Consider the following 18,426-nt stretch of genomic DNA (forward strand, 5'->3'; position numbering starts at 1 on the left):
AACCAGTTCGCAGGCAGCAGGTGATCCTTGCTGAGTATTCTGCAAGAGAGAGGGCCTTTACCAGGCACAAAGAAGTAACTCTAAGGTGAACTTTTGAATTGGCCCTGCTTTGAGTAGGAGGTTTGACTAGCTGACCTGCAGAGCCAACCTAAATTAGTCCATGATTCTCTAAATAGACCTCATGATTAGAGATGGTCCACATGAATACTAATGACAGGATATCTCATGTATTACTGAGAGCAGAGCTCTCAGCAGGGAGCAGCTACGAGGAATGTTCAAATGATCTGAAAGAACTGGTAAATGCTAGACAGAAGCTAGGTAGGAGTGGTCTAAATAGTTCAAATTACAAGCTCTGAGAAATGTTGGCCCACTTTTTTTAGGAAAAGGGGACAGTTTAGATGGCCTGCAAGTCAGGAGAAAGGGATATATAGTCTTCTCTGGGATCAGGCTGCTGTGGCATTAAGCTGATAGCAAGAGCAGGGTGAAAAGGTAGTCCAAAAGCACACTCATTAGCACAAAAGACTTAAGGAAGACTTAAAAAGAAAAGAATATGTCATTTTCTTTGGGTGAATACTGAGAGTCTGGATAACAAGCAAGAGGAATTTGCCTTTTTCATTAATAAATTTGACCTGGCTGGTATTACTGAATTTAGTGGAAGAATTTCTGTGATCAGACAGTTGAAATCACTTGTTATAGCTAAGCCAGCAAGGAGTTATCATGAAACAGCAGAATGGTATTGTGTGTCAAAAATGGCATTGCCTCTTTCTGTCACTGATAAGGGAAGCCAATGATCTCAAAAGTTCATGAACCACAAGATTAATATCTCTTAAAACACCTCTCTAGAATGTATGGAGAAAGTGATTAATTAATATTGGTGACTTAGTCTGAACAATGTATTTTGGGTATCCCATGGTGACAGTGGGACTTTCTAAAATTTACATACAACAGTTTCCTATAGTGAAAACCAACACTGAAAATATATATTAGACTTGCCAGCTAATAGAGATATTATTCAAAGAGTTAAAATTAGTGCTTACAGCAGTTACTAAAATTAGACATTTTGAAATCAAGTATTTTAAAGAGCTAGTCAAGAAGCTCTCTGGATCATAACTGTCAAATTAGTCCTAAAACAGAAGGAAAATTGTAAAGGTCTGGAAGAAACTAAAGTGATATGCATAGGCTAGATGGAATTACCCAGATGACTGTGGGCTTGTCTACCTGATACCAGTCTTAGATTAAATAATGAAATTGATGATATATTTAATAAAGGATTAAAGTAATATAGTTAAGATTTATGGAAACAGATTTTGTCAAAGAACAGTACTACTTTTGATGAAATTACGAGTTTTAGAATAACAGTAATTGTACCGAGTACACTTGGACTTTGAAAACCTTGGACCATAACACATCTTGATAAACAGCTGAGATGATACAAATAGAGATAATTCATCATCAAACAATAACGAACCAAAGACTGTAATATACCACTACCCTGTGATAATTTTTAGCTCAAGACTGACTGTTCTTTAAAAAGTTTCTCTGGCTCAAGTGGGGCTAGTGACCTGGGGCAGAGGAGTCCAACAGGTTGTGCAGGATGTCAGGCTAGATCACAGTGATTCCCTCTAGGTATAAAAACCTCCTAGTGCAGATAATTTAACCACAAAATGAAGATAGACCATAATGTTTTGTGGCACCTGAGGAACAGCAAATGTTCCTCAGGTGTTTTTTCCCCATGGCCCAGGTCTGCTACTCCAAACAGTAATTTTAAGGGATTCTCTTACTCACACACTAGGATGAAGGCAGTGTTGAGACCTTTACCTCTACCAAGTATGGCTGAACTACCATTCGGGGAGTATCTGTGTGGCTGTCTGGGTTGGGTTCCTTCCTGCCCATGAAGTCTGCTGCTAAGGTGGCAGTGTAGCAGTGCCATAAGTTATATGGGATGCCTCTCAGAGTTACTGTTGCTAAAGGTAGGCAGATATCTATACCCTGCTTGTCCTTTGTTCATGTTTTCGATGAGGATGAGAAAGCTATGTTAAATTCTAAATGATATCTACAGGTTTGATACATCACCCAGCTCCTGGTGCCGAGGTCCTAGACTCAGGCCTGTAATATCCATGTCTTTATCTGATTCAGCTTCTGTGAGGCTGTATGCATGTCATTAAAAGTTAAATTTGGCCACTTAAACCTCTCTCCTCAGTACAGAAGGGAACACAACTTAAGTGGAAGAGGGCAGACTGAGTGTAAACTGAGTGTAGATTTGGCACCTGGAAAATAGTCTTTTTTGCGGAGTACACTTGAAAGAGCAAATATTTACAGACCACCAGTAAGTACATGGTAGATAGTATGGAGCACCACAGAGCTATTTTTAGACACTCATCTCTGAGTTTTGAAATGCATTACAAGACCCTCTGTGGAGGAAATAAGTTACAAGAAATTCAGACTAGCTATAAATATTGCTTGTGGGATGTCTCTGTAAGGCATATCACCAAATGATTTTCTTATCTTCTAGGCTTTGACCTGTAGACTGCAGTAATTAGTGCTGGGAAAGACCTGTTGGATCACCTAAACTGCTACATGGAATTCAGGACTGTTCCCCTTCCTAAAGTTTTGCGTCACCTAATTTATATATGCTTCGGAAAAAAATTTCTCCTGGGAAACTATTTCACAACCAGCTTGCACTGTCAGAAAATTTTCTGGTGACATTTAGTCCAAATATGTCTTTTCTTATCTTTTCACATTATACTCTTGTCATTATACTCTTTTGTGCCATGTAAAATAACTCCTTCTTAGGTCCCTATATACTGTATGCCGCAAGTGTAGACTGTTACATTCCTCCTCTGCTAAACTACACAAGTACTTACCCTTAATCACTTTTATTTTTTCTTAACTACCTCCAGTTTGTCTACTGATCACATGGAATTTGCAGCTGCAATCACAGCTGAGATGCATAAAGTAGCAATTATTACCTTGCAAATGCAAGATGTCATCTGCCACAGGGGAAGGAAAATGACCATAGGTTAGTGAAACAGGTTGCCTATTTGGGAGAAAAATCTTCTTTGCTGTTTTCATAGCTGGATACACGTGATTTGGAAAACAAACACATCATTTTGACAAGATGTGAAGAAGAGCTGACCAAGAGCACCTCTCTGGTGAGGAGGACTTAAATATGAATGGTGTATTGCTATCTAACTTTAAGAGCCAAAGGTACTCTCCACATGAGCTTTCAAGGCTGTCTCTACACACAACCAAGAGAAAATCATTCCGGGGTATGGTTCACTCAGTAGTAAGTGCAGCATTTAACACGGATGGGACAGATTGCCCTCCAGAGACTCCTCTTCTCCACTGACTTAAAGATGGCCTCGCTTCGGCTACCAGCCTAATTTTTAGGTGGCTAAAATTAGCTGAGGTTAATCTTGTTTACTTCTTCCCAAGCTAATTGTAACTGGTCTCTCCTGGTGCTGATATGACTCCTTTCCAACTCTGAGAGCACAGTCCCCTATCACACAGTCTCATATGCTGGCTGTGATGGCTGAACCTGCCTCCTTTACGCTCTGGGCCTGTATGTCTATTCCCTTTGGGAGCACCGATTCATAGATATGTGCTCACTGCATTTCTATCAGAAAGGCTTATTTGACTGAGAAATGAAGACAAAATAACTCATTAGACTAGTCCCAGTCCCTGCCTGTTTTTCCCTTTTGCTTGTCATTGTGGAAGTCAGGGAGATGCACCTGCTTTAGGCATCCCTATTGGGCCTACATCCCCCACAGGATGTTCTTGCCAAGAACAAAACCACAACCCTTCCTCTCCCTGAGGGAAGTTTTAACTACATAGGCTCTGTCTGCACTGCCTGACAGACTAGCTAGAACGTAGTCTGAAACGTGATGTGGTCTCTCACTTACAATCCACACTGCTAGCTTCAGCATGCCTTCATGTTGGATGCAATGGGACCAGACATCGAACTAAGTCTCAGCTCAAGCATCTTATAAACCCCACCAACTTTTGCTGTGAAACAGGATTAGGAGAGATCCTGCCCAGCATTAGCCATGTGACATCACTGCAAAGGCTGATGGGCGCATGGTGAAAGGTTTGGTCCAAATGCTGGGTCCAGCTCATCTGCACCACAGGCGTGGGCAGGGTAACACAAGGTCTAATCTTCTCCTTTCCTGTGGTCACTGAACAGGGTAACACAAGGTCTAATCTTCTCCTTTCCTGTGGTCACTGAACAGGGTAACACAAGGTCTAATCTTCTCCTTTCCTGTGGTCACTGAACACAGGCTGCTCTTTAAACAAGCTGGGCACAAGGTGAGTTTGGTCTCAAACTAGAGCTTAAAGGCAGTCTAGTAACCCCCTCAATGCCCTTTGGTTTCTTAGTAAACAGTAGCTTCATTGTCACATACAGCACTTATAAAATGCTATAGTTCACTATTGTTAGATGAGTGCATTGTGGATTCATAACCATCGGACAGTGCTGAAACCTGCAGCAGAATCTAAACCAAGCAGACAGACGCAGACTAGCATGAAAACAAAAATGGTAGTGATGAAAGTGAACCAGCTCTGCATAATATTGAAGGTTCCCCTTTTCTGGAAAGTCCCAAAGTATTCTCAGTGAATGCAGTTGCAGTAAATGTTTTATTTTTAAGGTGTTATTTTGGGATTACTTCACTGTATTGACATGCTGTTTTTCCAAATGGTGAAGATGCAGTGTCTTGCAAGAATCTCAGTCTTGCTGGAACAAATCCAGGTGTCTGTTTTATTTCAACATGTTTTCACTATCACGAAATTAAAGGGGCATTGTTAGTTTAAATATCAGTTGTAAGAAATGCTTTCAGTACTGTGATTACCAGCAAGTCCCAAGATCTGTGCGGTTTAGAGCATATATAAAATATATATTGCTGTGACTTTTGAACCAAGCTGAATTAAAATATTGTTCCTCATTTTTTTCAGTTAGTTTATTTTATGTATCTCATAGTTTGATCAAACTTTCAAACAAATATTTAGAGAATCCCACCTCCTATCTGACATGTATAGATAATCATGATAAGCCTTTCAATTGAAGGCTGTGGAAAAAATCCGTGAAATTCCTAAATGCCCTGACTGGCCTTCACTTTATTTTCAATCCAATGTTGCCTATGTAGTAGGTGTTTTCTATGTAGTAGTAGGTTAACTTTCCCAATAATTTTAGAAGCTTTCTGTAAAGCTTGAGTAGTCTTAGGCAAAGGTGTTTATTTGCACAGTTATGTTTGCAGATGAAATTGTGTAATCTAAACCTTAACCTATTAGTGTAAACTGCAACTTAGATGCTCAGATTTTCTCATTCACCCAGGAAGAAGACGGACACATTGGGTGGGATGCACCTCACCTAACTGTAAGCATCTCAAAGTTAGATTTAAGCTCTCCTTCTAGACAACGGAAGGAAATAGGCACCTTAAAGGATGACTGTCTGGCATATCTTAAATGTCATTTTAGGACATAATGAACCACTCTGTGAGGAAGCCCATGAGGAAGCCCATGAAGGCCATAGCCTGCAAAGGGAGCCTAGGGTGATCATGCCTATCTTTTAGTTGTCTTTGTCTGGGCAGAGTAATCCTGTCCGTGGCTACAGAGTCCTCCACCCTGCTCCATTGCATCACACTTGCTGATGACAAGATTTTTATCAAGAGAGGAAGGACATATACATATCTGCTCTCTCTATATATGTGATGTATACACTCAGCCTGTGAATTCTCCCATTTGACAACCTTTTTCATAAACCAAACAACTAAGAATCTCAGTCCTCATATTTTTCCTCAAGAGTTGACCCAGAAAAAGCATCTTAGTTCTGTGAATGAAGAGTAAGTGCCTCTCCCACCACACTGCCTCTACAGTCTTGGAACAGTGAAAAAAAAAAAGAGTTCATTAACATCTTACAGTGCAACATATTTGAGGCAAATCTGTGCTCTTCCCCTTCCCATCACTACAGCACCCAATCATGGAACACTTGCCACCGTATTTATCCTCATAACATTGCAGTGAGATAAAGCATACTCTCACACTCATTGCACACAGATCAGGAACTGAGGCACCGAAGAGCAAAGAGCCTTGCTGAAGTCATGCAATGAATTAGGGGCAGGGATGGGAAGAGGACTGGCTTCTCTAATGTCCCAGTCTCGTGCCCTCATTAATGCATCATCCTTGCCTTCAAAATATGCTGTCCTCAAAGGAATACAGACAGTGTCTTCTCCTTGAACTTCTTCCTCCTGCGGTTAGAAAGAGTTTGGGGAAATAGGGTATCTGTGCACAGGGATCTCTAACCCATGCAATGAAAAAAAGAGCCTGCTGGATAGGTGCCGTTGCATTGGGAAGTTCCAGACCTTTTCTGTTGCATTACATCAGCAGTGAGCAATGGGAGGACTCATTTGAGCCAACTGTGGGTTGTCATTCTTCCTTCCAGACTTAGTGGCCTCTGAAATCACTCCATTGTCTGTGGTGGAATCTGGCTCTGGCCCATAATGCCAGGTTACTTCACTTCCCTGCAGAATAAAAGATTTCTTCAACCATGAGAAATTATCTCCTGACAGTGCCATTCATTAGGGCTCCCACCTGTAGACTGTTTCATTTTCAGCTTACTCGCAAGGTGGTGAAAAGTCAGCATGTGTGTTATCACTTGACAATATAGTACAGCTAATACCTCTTCACCCCTACGTATGTTGTCACTTATTGCTCTTTGCCTTAACAATGGCTCACAGTAACACACAGATCTTGGAATTCACTCTTTTTTTAAAAAGCTTGTACAGTCCAATTTCACCACGTCTCTTGTTTCTTAGGAATTACACACATTAAAAAAACTGTAATTGCTTTTTTCCCTCCTTTTCATTAAAAGTTAAACACATTAGACTCTCCTTATAGCTGGTGGAGATAACTGGGCAGTGGTTTATTCTTTCTTAAGGTAGGCACTAAGATAGGCAAGATGATCTGTCCTTTCTGAGCTTATGATTCAGTGTATGTTTTACAAATAATTAAAAATCTAGCAGTTTTTATGGTAACCAATTGACTCATAACTTCATTTAAACCTACAGGCTTTTCTCCACTGCTTTGGGCATAAAAGAAGATTTACCCAACACTTTAAGGTTCCACTCTCAGAAGTCCTGTAGAAACCAAGTCTTGTGGTTCTTATTCATCTATCATCTGCTTTGTACATAAATGTATATGTCTCATAATTTATGTAACTGAAATACTGTGGATTGTTAGCTATGGACCAGCTCCCCATTTTGGTAGGTGCTGTACAAACACAATACAAGAAAAAGATGATCCTTTCCCCTTAATCAGAAGTAAAGAGACAGCACTCAGTCACCCAAAGACAGAGGCACACAGGGAAACAATGAAATGTATGGTGAGATTTTTTTCTGACTAAATATGGACATTTACATAGACACTTTTTGGAGGGGGAGAGTCCTTCATCTTTTCCTTTTCTATATGTCTAAAATAGGTCAAAGTACAGTGCCTCTTTCTCTCTATTGGCAAATAGGAAGCACAAAGGGAACACTTCTGATGTAGACCCCTACATGTAACTGTTTATGGTTTGAGTGACTTGCCTAAACACAGGTTTCTAGTCTCATTTGAGATGCCCTAGGGCATCCTGCCTGACTTTCAGCTGCTGCTCCAGAAGGGGAAGGTCTGTAGTCCTATAGTGTATCATGGATAGCCCAGGAAATCCCAGCTCCCTGCAGTTATGAGAGTTGAATCCCACTATACATGTCAGCAGTATCTTCTTTCTCTGTCTCTCTGCCTGCTGTAAATACTTCTATCAGTGTTGTATCTTCTAGGATGGCATCTATTTGAACTTGTGTCTGGAGATCAAAGTCCTTCCATAGTCAGAAATTATTCACAGTCACTGTAAAAAAGAATTGGGGGAAAACATACAAAACAGTTATGCAAATATTTATTACTTCTTCCTGCTAAAATTCTTGAAAAACTGTGTGATAAAGAAAGATGGATACATCTGAGGTACAACTGAGAAGGGATATATAGACAGCTTTCAGTGGAAGGTCTTGGGTCACCTAGAAGTGACTACTGGGCAATCTGTACTTTTTCAGAAGAGTGATCGAGAGGCCTGATTCAGTGTGGTGACCTACTACAGGCAGGAAGATCTGTGAGAGCAAAATCAGGAAGGTCCAGAAGCAAATCTGGCAACTGTGACAGAAGAGGCTGTATGCACATGGAAACCAAGAGCCCGCTTGGACCATTGCTGCAGCTCTGACTCCCACTACGTGATCAAATCTCAAGAAGCTCCCTCCCTACAAGATGTGGACCAACTCCTCTATCCATGCAAAACTGCCAAAGTATATAGGGCCAAGCATCCTGAGCAGCAGGGCTGCATATCTCTGATCAGGAGGCAAGTAGATGCAGAGACCAGATGCCCCATGAGGGAGCGATATTATTAGTGTATCATCTAGTATAGTAGTATTATAATCATTAAGGTTTAGTATATCATTAATATCACTCTGATGCAGTGCTACTTGTTAGCTCGGGGTCAGTTGTTAGCTGGCTACTGATTTTCCAGTTATCTGCCTCACTGTTTCATGATCCATTCCTGGTAACTGGTATTACCAGCCCCTGCTTCCCTCCAACACCAGTTGCCTTCTCTAGCTGGGTCTCTGCTGAAATGTTTGGCCTCTATCCCTGGGGGCCGCTCCCTTCTGTAATCATCCACGTTAGCTGAGAAAGGGTTGTCTGCAAGCATACACTTCTTAGAGTATTTCTCTTTTTTTTTGTACCACTCGCTTTCTCCAACCTTCTGCCAAATTCCTTCTGCAGACTGAAATGGGGTTGGTGCTAGACTCAAATAAATGCAAGTTTAAAAATCACATCTATGAATTTAAGCTCCTGTAGTGCCTCAGTCCCTCACATAGGGTCTGTGAGCAGGGTGGACCCTCCTGTGCCCGCAGCTTCGCTGGTCCTTTGTAGCAGCCGAGAGGTCAGCAGAAGGCAGCACATAAATCGATTCCTGCGAAATTTATATTTCCTTTCTGGGGTAATAGTGATCAGCTGGGAATTTTGGCAAAAACCTTTGTGGATTTTTCTCTCAGAGTTAAAACACATTGCAGGATTTTTGCCTTCTTGGCTCCAGTCCCCTCTTGCTCTTGCCAGGTATCATTATAAGGGTTCAAGAGGGACGAGCAATTAAAGCGCGTACAAAGAACGTGCCTGGCAATTAAAGGCAAATATCTGCCTGATGAGGCAACAGATGCGAGAGGCCGCAGCGCTCCCCCAGCATCGGCCTCCAGGCCCCGCTGCCCGGCGGCGGCGGGAGGGACCCGGGCATCGCCCCGCGCCCGCGGAGAAGCGGCCGGCGGCGGCACCCGCCGCGCTGGGCACCGCGAGCGGCGCCCTCGAGGCCACGGCGGGGCCCCCGCAGAGCCGCCAGGCCCGGGGCCGAGGGGAGGCACCTGGCGGCCCCCAGCCGCCGGCTGCGGGGGGGCGCGGGGGCCGAGCCACTACAGAAACAGGAGTGAGAGGGGGAAAAAAGGCATGTTTTCCTCAGGAAAAGAGCAAAAATGAGAGAGAAAGCGCAAAAAAGGGGGTGACGGCGCAGAGGGCTCGCAGCAGGGCCACGGCGGGCGGAGGGCGCCTGCGCGGGCGGCCGCGCTGCGGCGCGGGGCTCGGCAGCGGCAGCGGCGGCGGGGAGGCACCTGCGGGAGGCGCCGCTCCGCCCCGCTCCGCCCCGCGCCGCCCCGGCGAGGGGGACGGCGCCCTGCGGGAGGGGGCGGCGCCCCCGGCCCCGCGGAGGCGGCGGGACGGGTGTCGCGGCCCCGCCACCTGCCTGAGCCGCTCGCGGAGTCGCCGCCGCCGCGGGCAGCGGGTAGGTACCGGGCGGGCGGGCGGGCGGGGGGCAGCGCGGGGCGGCCTCACCTGCCGGCGGCTGGGGCCGTTCCGGCGCGGAAATTAATGTTTAACCCGCCGCGGTGGCGGCCGGCGGGGTCCGGCGGACACAAGGGCGCAGGCGGCGCCGCGGGGCGCGCGGAGCGGAGCGGAGGGCGCGGAGCGGAGCGGGCGCCCCTGCTTTGCGCGCTTTGGGCCGGCACCAGCCATCACCCCTGAACGAGGGGGAAACACCCTCCCCGAGGGCTGGCGCTGCGCTCCCTGCGCCTCTTGGCCGCGCCGAGCGTCCCAGATGCTTAAAAAAAAATATATATATATATATATTATATATATGTATATATTTGCCATATATCTGCGCCCAGCACGCCTGTCGCCACTTACAGCATCCTTTTTTTAAAATTATTTACTCAAGTTGCCCACAGTTGTACCTTGTAACTCGGTTTGCTCTCGTGCGATGAAATCAGAGCTAGTTTGCCCGCAAGGAGAGGTGAGGAGGGAGGAAGGGAGGGAGGGGTGGAAAGGGAGAGAGAAGAATATTCTATAAAAATTGGACCAACTGGTAGATATGCAGCGTGATCCCTTTCCTTATTTTGTGTCACTCTAATGCGCGTGCCGAAATGCCCCACCGTGCCTCTTGGCAGCCACCTCGGCCTGCCCGTGTCAAAGTCTGTTTCAGGTTTCCTGATACATCTCTTCTTATAGCCCTCCGTCTGGTGGGAAAGGCAGGGAGACCTTCGCCCCCTGCTTCAGCAGCGTGGCAGACCGGTGTATGTCAGATTTTAATGGGAGCAAGGCTTCCATAACTCTTAAAGCACAACTCAATTATCTCTGCTGTGTTTTAACAAGTTCGGTGACTAAGAAAAGCAGCTGAGGTATTTTGGCACAGCAGTAACAGTAATTTGCTTCACCTCTACAATTTAGTTCGAGGCGGGTTTTTTCTCTCTCTCCCTCTCTCGCTCTTTTTCTCTCCTTTTTTTTTTTTCTTTTTTTTGCCGCGTTAATCGTTCTGTCTTCCAGCACCGTGGAAAAACGAAAAACTTTCTTCATTTTGAATGTGACGGAGGCTGCTCCGTTCACAGGCTTTCATCCGGTCCGGTCCAAGATTTATTGTCATTTAACCACCTTTTACGAGAACCACCCTCGAAGTGGTGAACTCTTCCAGAAAAATTACTTGCTTATTAGAAAATGATCCATGTCCGTTCTGAACAAGGCAGTTCCCTTTCGCTAGCATCTATCGAGAGGCATGAATGCCCAGAGCCGGCAGGGAAACGCGTCTGCAAAGTGTTTTAGTAGTGCGGTGAGCCCCAGGGTAGCTGTCGCTGTTTCTGTTCTCGAAACAGTTTTAATGCCATTAGCAAGTGTGATTATGTACAAACCGCTTTCTAGGGAGTTCCTGTGCTGGATATCAGAGCAGGGCTTTGTCCTGAGTCAAAGGGTGGATTGAGTTTATGGCACAGTTGAAATAGGAACAGAAGAACCGGGCTGCAGTGGAACAGCGCGTCGTAATTCACGCACTGCCGTTTCGTGATAGCCGGTCAGGAAAGCACTTTGCTTCTTGCCCGTTTGTTGTGCTCGAGGACAGCTTTCATGGTCACCCGCACGTAAGTAGTCGAACATAGTTAGAGTGTTTTAACATAGACTTTTCAACTGTTTTTTTTTTTCTTTGCTTTAAGGAAAAAGGGAAAGAAGGGGTTACTGGTAGGTCTCTTTAAACTTAGACAGAATTTTTTAAATTGCTTCATTTTTCTTTTCTACAGAAAGAGATATCATGCAATAATTTGGCATCCTGTTATAAATAAGATATCTTTATTCTGTTTACTGCAGCCCAGAGCTAATTTATTACAAATGGGACAATAATAATGTATCATCTGGAGACATAATTAATTATGAAGACTTCAGTAAATGCCCTCGTCTATGAACACTGTTTAGCATCTATGGTCAGACATAAACTCACAATTGTATTTTATGGTGGTCAGGTTTTAATAACAGTTGAGATAACAGAAAAATTCTGTAGCTGATGAAAAGGCTTTTTTATCCCATATATCTGCAATGTGATCATAGCACAGAAGATGCAGGGGGTGTGGGTGCTCAGAGATACAAAGTGGAGTAAATGCCACTTTTACAAAGCACAGAACAGAGATAGGATCTGCTCCTCTGAAGCCTTTTTTTGGGACCAGCTTGAGTTTGGGCTCCTGTCTTGTTCTCCTCGTTGGGCGGCTGCCCTCTGCTGACTAAAACCGCTTTTCCAGCGTTGGTGTTGCTGTAGCAGTGACGGTAAGAAGAAAAGGGGAGGCAGGTTGCAGGGACAGGTAATCTCTCGTCTCAGTCCTGCTGATGCTCTTGGAGGAAGCAGAGAAGCTGCTGGGCGTGCAGTCCCTTCCTCAGGTCGCTGCGCTGACAGGCACAGGGCAATCTGGCTGTTGGTGCAAATAACAACTGACAAGATGCTTTCAGTTTTCCCCTGCCAGCTAAATTAACCAGCCAAAGGTCAGCATTGACTCAATTAGCATGAATGATTTTTACGTCCAAGTAGTGGCACAAGTGATATGATTTCAACAGAGATTCCAGCTATCGAAAAAGCTTCCGATGTCAATTTTGGAATAACTTCGGTGCGACCTGGAGGGGAGCAGACTGTGCGTGTAAATACGTGCTCTTAATAATGGGATATATTATGTGAGGACAGACTAAATCACAGTCTCTGATTTAGTCTGTTCTCAGCTCCAAACTATGAGACCAGTAAACATTCCCATGTACAGTCTTTGCTGTCACAAAGTAGGACAGTTATCACTTCTGCTAGTGTATATTTTCTTTGTGGAGATGGAGTGGTAACATTTATCCCTGTCATCTTCTTTTTTTATACTTTCTTAATCACTGTTTATACAGCAGGTGTTTCTTGAGCCATCCTTATACCAACTGGTATCTAATTTGATTACTTGCAAAATCCAGCCAGCATCCAGTATTAATCCGTGCCATAGTTTTCTGAGTATACCCTTATTCAGGAAGGAGCCAGAGGAGCTGATAGTTTTCCTTGAATGAATAAGCATCTATTTTCCAGTTTTGTGACATCCAAGATTATGCAGTTCTGATTCACATTTAGATTTTCCAGCATGACTTGCCTGTTAGGTATAAAATAGCACATTCTGTAGATTTTAGCCCGTCTAGAAAAAAAAGACGGCCCTTTAAAGGGTGATATCCTATCTGATAATGAAAAAATTATCAACTGATCTGGTGACTTCTGGAAGAGTTAGTACCTGCCTCTGTGGGCATAAGTAGCATCAACTCTATATCATATCAACTCTATATCATCTATATCTGGTTTTTGGAATCAAAATGTTTTGATTTCCTGTGCAAGTCAATTGATATCTTGAACACTGAGCTGTATGTGCTTTAGTTATAGCATTCATTCCCAAAGATGATGCTACCAACTATGAAGGAATCCAGGCCTAATATTTGCATTGGACATCTTTGGGCTTTAGCAGGCTGTAGCTTCTGAAGTCTTTTTCAGCGCAGCTAAGGGATGAAGCATTCCTACAAAACAGATTTTTCTTTTTATTCTTAGATAGCTGTGGTCATATCCTGCATGATTTGCTTTGGTTTACTCATTTGAGGTATTTCAGGAATGATCCTGCAGTTGGGATCAGTGTAACCTCAGCAGGGTTTAAATATGTGTAAGCTCAACATAATTGTGAAGTTTTGTTTGAATAATCTTTGTATGAGGGAGATCCTGCCTGCCTTCTTGCCCAGAGCGCAATGCCTCCTGCAGCGATTCAGCTGTATGGCTAATTTTCAAGTAAACTAAAGTTACAGATTTTCTTGACACAATACTAGTGCACGCTGTTCTCTGCAGATTGAGGCACTCTGCCTGCGGTTCATAAACACATTTACAGTCCCATTTGCCTCCTCATGCTCGGAGGGTGTCGGTTTGCATTTCTAATTAATTGAGTTTATGAAGCAATAAGTCAGTATGTTAACTGAAAATTCCCTCAAGAAGTGTAAACTTACTTCATTAGCTGCTCTTGTGTAATCATATCACTCCTTCCCATGTAAGCCTATGGGAGAGCGAATGTTACATGGAACAGAAACCTTCCTCTGGTAGGAGTTGCAAGGGGAAGTGAGTCTCTCATGCAGTAATGTTTTAGAAACCTGTTCATGTTTAGGTTACCTTCTTTTTCCACCTGCCTGTTCCTATCATCAGCTTGATGTCTCTGGCTAAGACAGCAAACTGTGTAAGGTGATTTAAGGACCTTTATTGAAGATCTTCCTCAATGGAGTCAGAGAGTAAGTGGGAGCTTCCAGAGAATGCTGTAATCTAGCTAAAATAAGACATTCATTCTTTGCAGGAGTTATGGCTTCTTAATGCAGGAATTTACACATAGAATACATTTTCTTTACGCTATATAAAGAAGATGCCATAACTTCCCATTATGTTAATAGGGAGCTGGTGCTTCACACACTAAGGGTTAAATGTCCCTGTGTTTCAAGTCTTAATCTGGGACACTTGTGTCAAGATACAGATTAAGGCATTAGTTTAATATTGAGGAGCCTGAGGAACTTAGTGTCTGGGTACATTTAAATCGCTTGACCCTTATTGTGGGACTTGTAAAGCAGGACCAGTTTTGTGAGGCAACGTGCCGCACAACCTGGGAGCTTGAATATACAACTTAAGTAAGTTCATAGAGTAAAGTCTTCTAAAAACAAGAAACCAAACCCTTGATGTAACCTACTAACAACCCTGTAACATAAGTATCTCCAAGGGCCAGCATGATTTTGCATAATTATGATGCATTATACAGGTTTCCTCCTTCCACAGACACCAAACTGCAGTCTCTGATTTCAGTAAGAAGAAACTTTAAAGCAGGACTAAAAACTATGCTTGGTTAGCAAACCATTGTGTAGCAGTCTAGAGTAATCTTGCAACATATTTGGATGAGTAACTGAACGTTCTTTTGCTTTCCGCAGACTGGCATTCAGAATGGCAGGCTTGTCTGCTTTAATCCTCCTTCTGTGTGCTGCTAAAGATGTGATGCCCTCCAGTTCTCACTGGAAGCCAACTTGGCCATCTTACAGAGTTCCAGTTATCCTGCCACAGTCTACCCTTAACTTGGACAAACCACAGTTTGATGCAGAGACCAAATTGGAAGTAGTATCTCCTTGTGGCCCAGCATGCCACAAAAGTTCCCCACTGCCAACTTATGAAGAAGTGAAGAACTACCTGTCCTATGAAACCTTGTATGCTAATGGTAGCCTCACTGAAACTGAAGTGGGCATATATATTCTGAGCAACAGTGGTGAGGGTTCTCAAGGCAAAACTCGAACTAAGAGGCAGATCTATGGATATGACAGCAGATTTAGCATTTTTGGGAAGGACTTCTTGTTGAATTACCCATTCTCCACGTCAGTGAAGCTGTCTACAGGTTGCACGGGGACACTAGTGGCTGAAAAGCATGTTCTTACTGCTGCTCATTGTATCCATGATGGCAAGAGTTATGTCAAAGGAGCTCAGAAACTGCGGGTGGGGTTCCTGAAGCCCAAACTGAAAGATGGCAGCAAAGGGGCCAATATTACCAGCTCAGCAATGCCTGAGAAAATGAAATTCCAGTGGATCAGAGTGAAACGAACACATGTTCCCAAAGGATGGATTAAAGGAAATGCCAATGATATTGGTATGGATTATGACTATGCCCTGCTGGAGCTCAAGAAGCCTCATAAAAGAAAGTTTATGAAGATAGGTGTGAGCCCACCAGCAAGGCAGTTACCTGGAGGAAGGATTCACTTCTCTGGCTATGACAATGATCGGCCGGGAAACCTGGTTTACCGTTTCTGTGATGTCAAAGATGAAACATATGACCTGTTGTACCAGCAGTGTGATGCCCAGCCAGGTGCGAGTGGATCTGGGGTGTATGTGAGGATGTGGAAGAGGCAGAATCACAAATGGGAGCGTAAAATTATTGGAATATTTTCAGGCCATCAGTGGGTGGACATGAATGGCACCCCACAGGATTTCAATGTAGCTGTTCGCATCACACCCCTCAAATATGCACAGATATGTTACTGGATCAAAGGCAACTACCTTGACTGCAGGGAAGGATAAAGACGATGAAACTCCTTGAAAGCACTTAATGACTGGTTTTAATTACTCCTCTAAGGAAAGGCTAGACTTCTGCTGCAAATGTGTGTGATATGATTTTGCAACACCAGGATGTGATCTATAGCTTTGCAAGCAAGCCACCTTGTTCTCAGGACAGTGGTTGGTGGTGCAGTCATTACAGCTAGAAACTGTCCGGGGAGAGAGGAACGTCTTCTGGGTGGGGAAGGAGCAGGTGGACTTGCTGACTTTGCAGCTGAGCAACTGAAGATTAATTCGGGGCGGGTTAGTAAACAGTACAAAATCGGAACCGTCTCCAAAGAATCTTATAAAAGGGACGCTGTTGACTATCTCATGCCTACAATGTTTGTTTTAATAAATCCTAGGATTAGTAGAAATGCTTTGATCTGAACTTTAAAAGAAAATATTTCTATGCTGTTGGGGGCTGCAGAGGGGCATTTAATGGTGTTTGCAACCCAAACATTACAGCTTTGCGTTCCTGCATGAGAAAGGGAGTGTGAAAAGGGCAAGGCATGCACTGTGGGAGATAAATGCCACACAAATAGCGTGGAGGGTAAATAACTACATAAGATTTATAAACTTCTTCCAGCCTGTGTGATTTGAGATTTTATTAGTAACATAGTTAAGAAAAATGATTTTTGAGGGAAGAGACCTTGATCTTGCAAGGACTTAACTGTGAAGGTGATGTTGGTCATATGAACAGTGCCATTGCATCCTGCTTTGGTAAGCACAAATCATACATGGACTTAAATCCTTTACAGCAGCTGGGGCATAGCCTTACACCTAGCAGGATCCCTATGAATGTACTATTATAGAAAGCATGTGGGGACAGAGGCTTGTCTCCTGTTGTGACCTGTGATCTTTTAAGGAAAATCTCTTGTCAGCAACTCGGACTCTTTGGGGGGGGAGGCCTTTCTGGTCTTGCTGGCCATCCGAGTTGCTGATTGTAAAGCAGGTAAAGGGGAGAGGAGGACAAAGGTTTTGTTTTTTTTTCCCCCTTTTTGTTGGAGATCTATGCTGTTCTACCCACAACTACATAAGGCAGAGTAACCCTAGATTTATGAGTGTTTCTCCATCATATCCCTTTCAAAGATAATTTTTACAGCATCTTCACTTCTGTTTCTTGTGTTGTTTGGGGCAAGGTTCCCCCCACCCCCATCAGATTTTTGAGTCACCAATAGTTCTTGTCATACGCACAGTTCAGTAATTCTGCAGCTGGAATAGAGCTAGATTATAGGATGTAATCCCAGTTAGCAATGAAGTGATGCCCTGCTGTCTCTTATCAACATAAGTGACTTATTTTACTATAGCAGAATTGTAGTTTAAAACAAGAGCCACAGTAAAAAATCAGCCCAGCCAAATATTTGTAGCTCAGCAACAGCATTGGGAAGTCAGTGTGGTCTGTACAGTGTTTTTTCAGGTGGATTGTGCCACTCTATTGCAGTAACATGGTTAAGTACATGCTGCCATGACAGCACTTTTTTAATAGGAGGACAGACACTGGCTCCAGTTCCAGTTTCTCTTCCCTCTGTCTCTCACTGTCTCCTGAAGGTCACCAAGTTGCACTTGGCACTGATGTTATGTGGCAAACACAAGCCCCTCGTGTGAAATGGCAAAGCTGGGAAGGAATGAGGCTAGGCAGAGTTGCCCTGTGCTATATGAGGAAAATGTTAGTTCAATTAAGCCTTTCTTTCACTCTACTAATTACTGTGGCATTTGTAAGCATATGCCTGATGGTGCTTTATCTTTATGATGGCTTTGGCTCTAGTTCTAAAGGCCATTTTTGCTAGAGCTGCCTATGATTATTATTTTTATAGGTGCAGCATACAAAAACATGGACCCTGTGTAGGTTCATGTTTCCATGTTCCATGTGGGTTTCCATGTGGATTTTTGGTGCACTCGGATACAAGCAGTTACTAATGCTTTGAAATATGAATAATCACCGTATGTATCTGATGGTCGTCTTCTGCCTTTTTATTTTAGATTTCCTTTACTCTTATGGCTGTTATCTGGAGCACTTTTGTTTGAATGTATCACAGTGAATAAAGAAAAGTTATGGAATTCCAATGCAGACATTCTTGTATTTGTACTATACTTGGGTTGTACTTTCAACTGCATTTCACAATTGCTTATTTATAAAGACATTCAAATACAGCACAGATGTATGAACATTCTCAATGCTGTTTCCCTATTTATTTCCCTTCCTCTTTCTTGTGTCCTCATCCATTACATAGGTAATCTTTCTTTCTGTACTATATGTCCTTGGTCAGTAGTCATCACTCTTGTATGATTGTTGCCATTCCAAAACCAGTCATGGGCTCAGATTAATTAAAGCTGAAAAGAGCCTGTTAGACTTCAGTCACTTTTTTTTTTTGTTAACTTTAGGATGGCTAAACTATAGAGGAGTTTGAATCGGTCAATATAAGGACATAAATCATGTCCATCTTCCTTTTCTTTCA

At 43.4% G+C, this 18,426-nt stretch overlaps 1 protein-coding gene across 2 annotated transcripts; it reads left to right on the top strand.

The window, feature by feature from the left end:
- Window positions 1-9,730: 9,730 nt before the first annotated feature.
- PRSS23 (serine protease 23) lies at window positions 9,731-18,034 on the top strand. 2 transcript variants are annotated; one of them, XM_067289620.1, is made up of 2 exons: window positions 9,731-9,841; window positions 14,821-18,034. In XM_067289620.1, exon 2 carries the CDS (start codon window positions 14,834-14,836, stop codon window positions 15,950-15,952), a length of 1,119 nt encoding a protein of 372 aa, XP_067145721.1. In that variant the 5' UTR covers window positions 9,731-9,841; window positions 14,821-14,833; the 3' UTR covers window positions 15,953-18,034. The 2 variants fall into 2 exon arrangements, with proteins under 2 accessions (XP_067145721.1, XP_067145720.1); XM_067289619.1 differs by lacking the exon at window positions 9,731-9,841 and adding an exon at window positions 11,318-11,462.
- The last annotated feature ends 392 nt before the right edge of the window (window positions 18,035-18,426 follow it).

Source organism: Apteryx mantelli, chromosome 1 (genome assembly GCF_036417845.1).
Source record: "Apteryx mantelli isolate bAptMan1 chromosome 1, bAptMan1.hap1, whole genome shotgun sequence".
NCBI classification, from domain to species: domain Eukaryota; kingdom Metazoa; phylum Chordata; class Aves; order Apterygiformes; family Apterygidae; genus Apteryx; species Apteryx mantelli.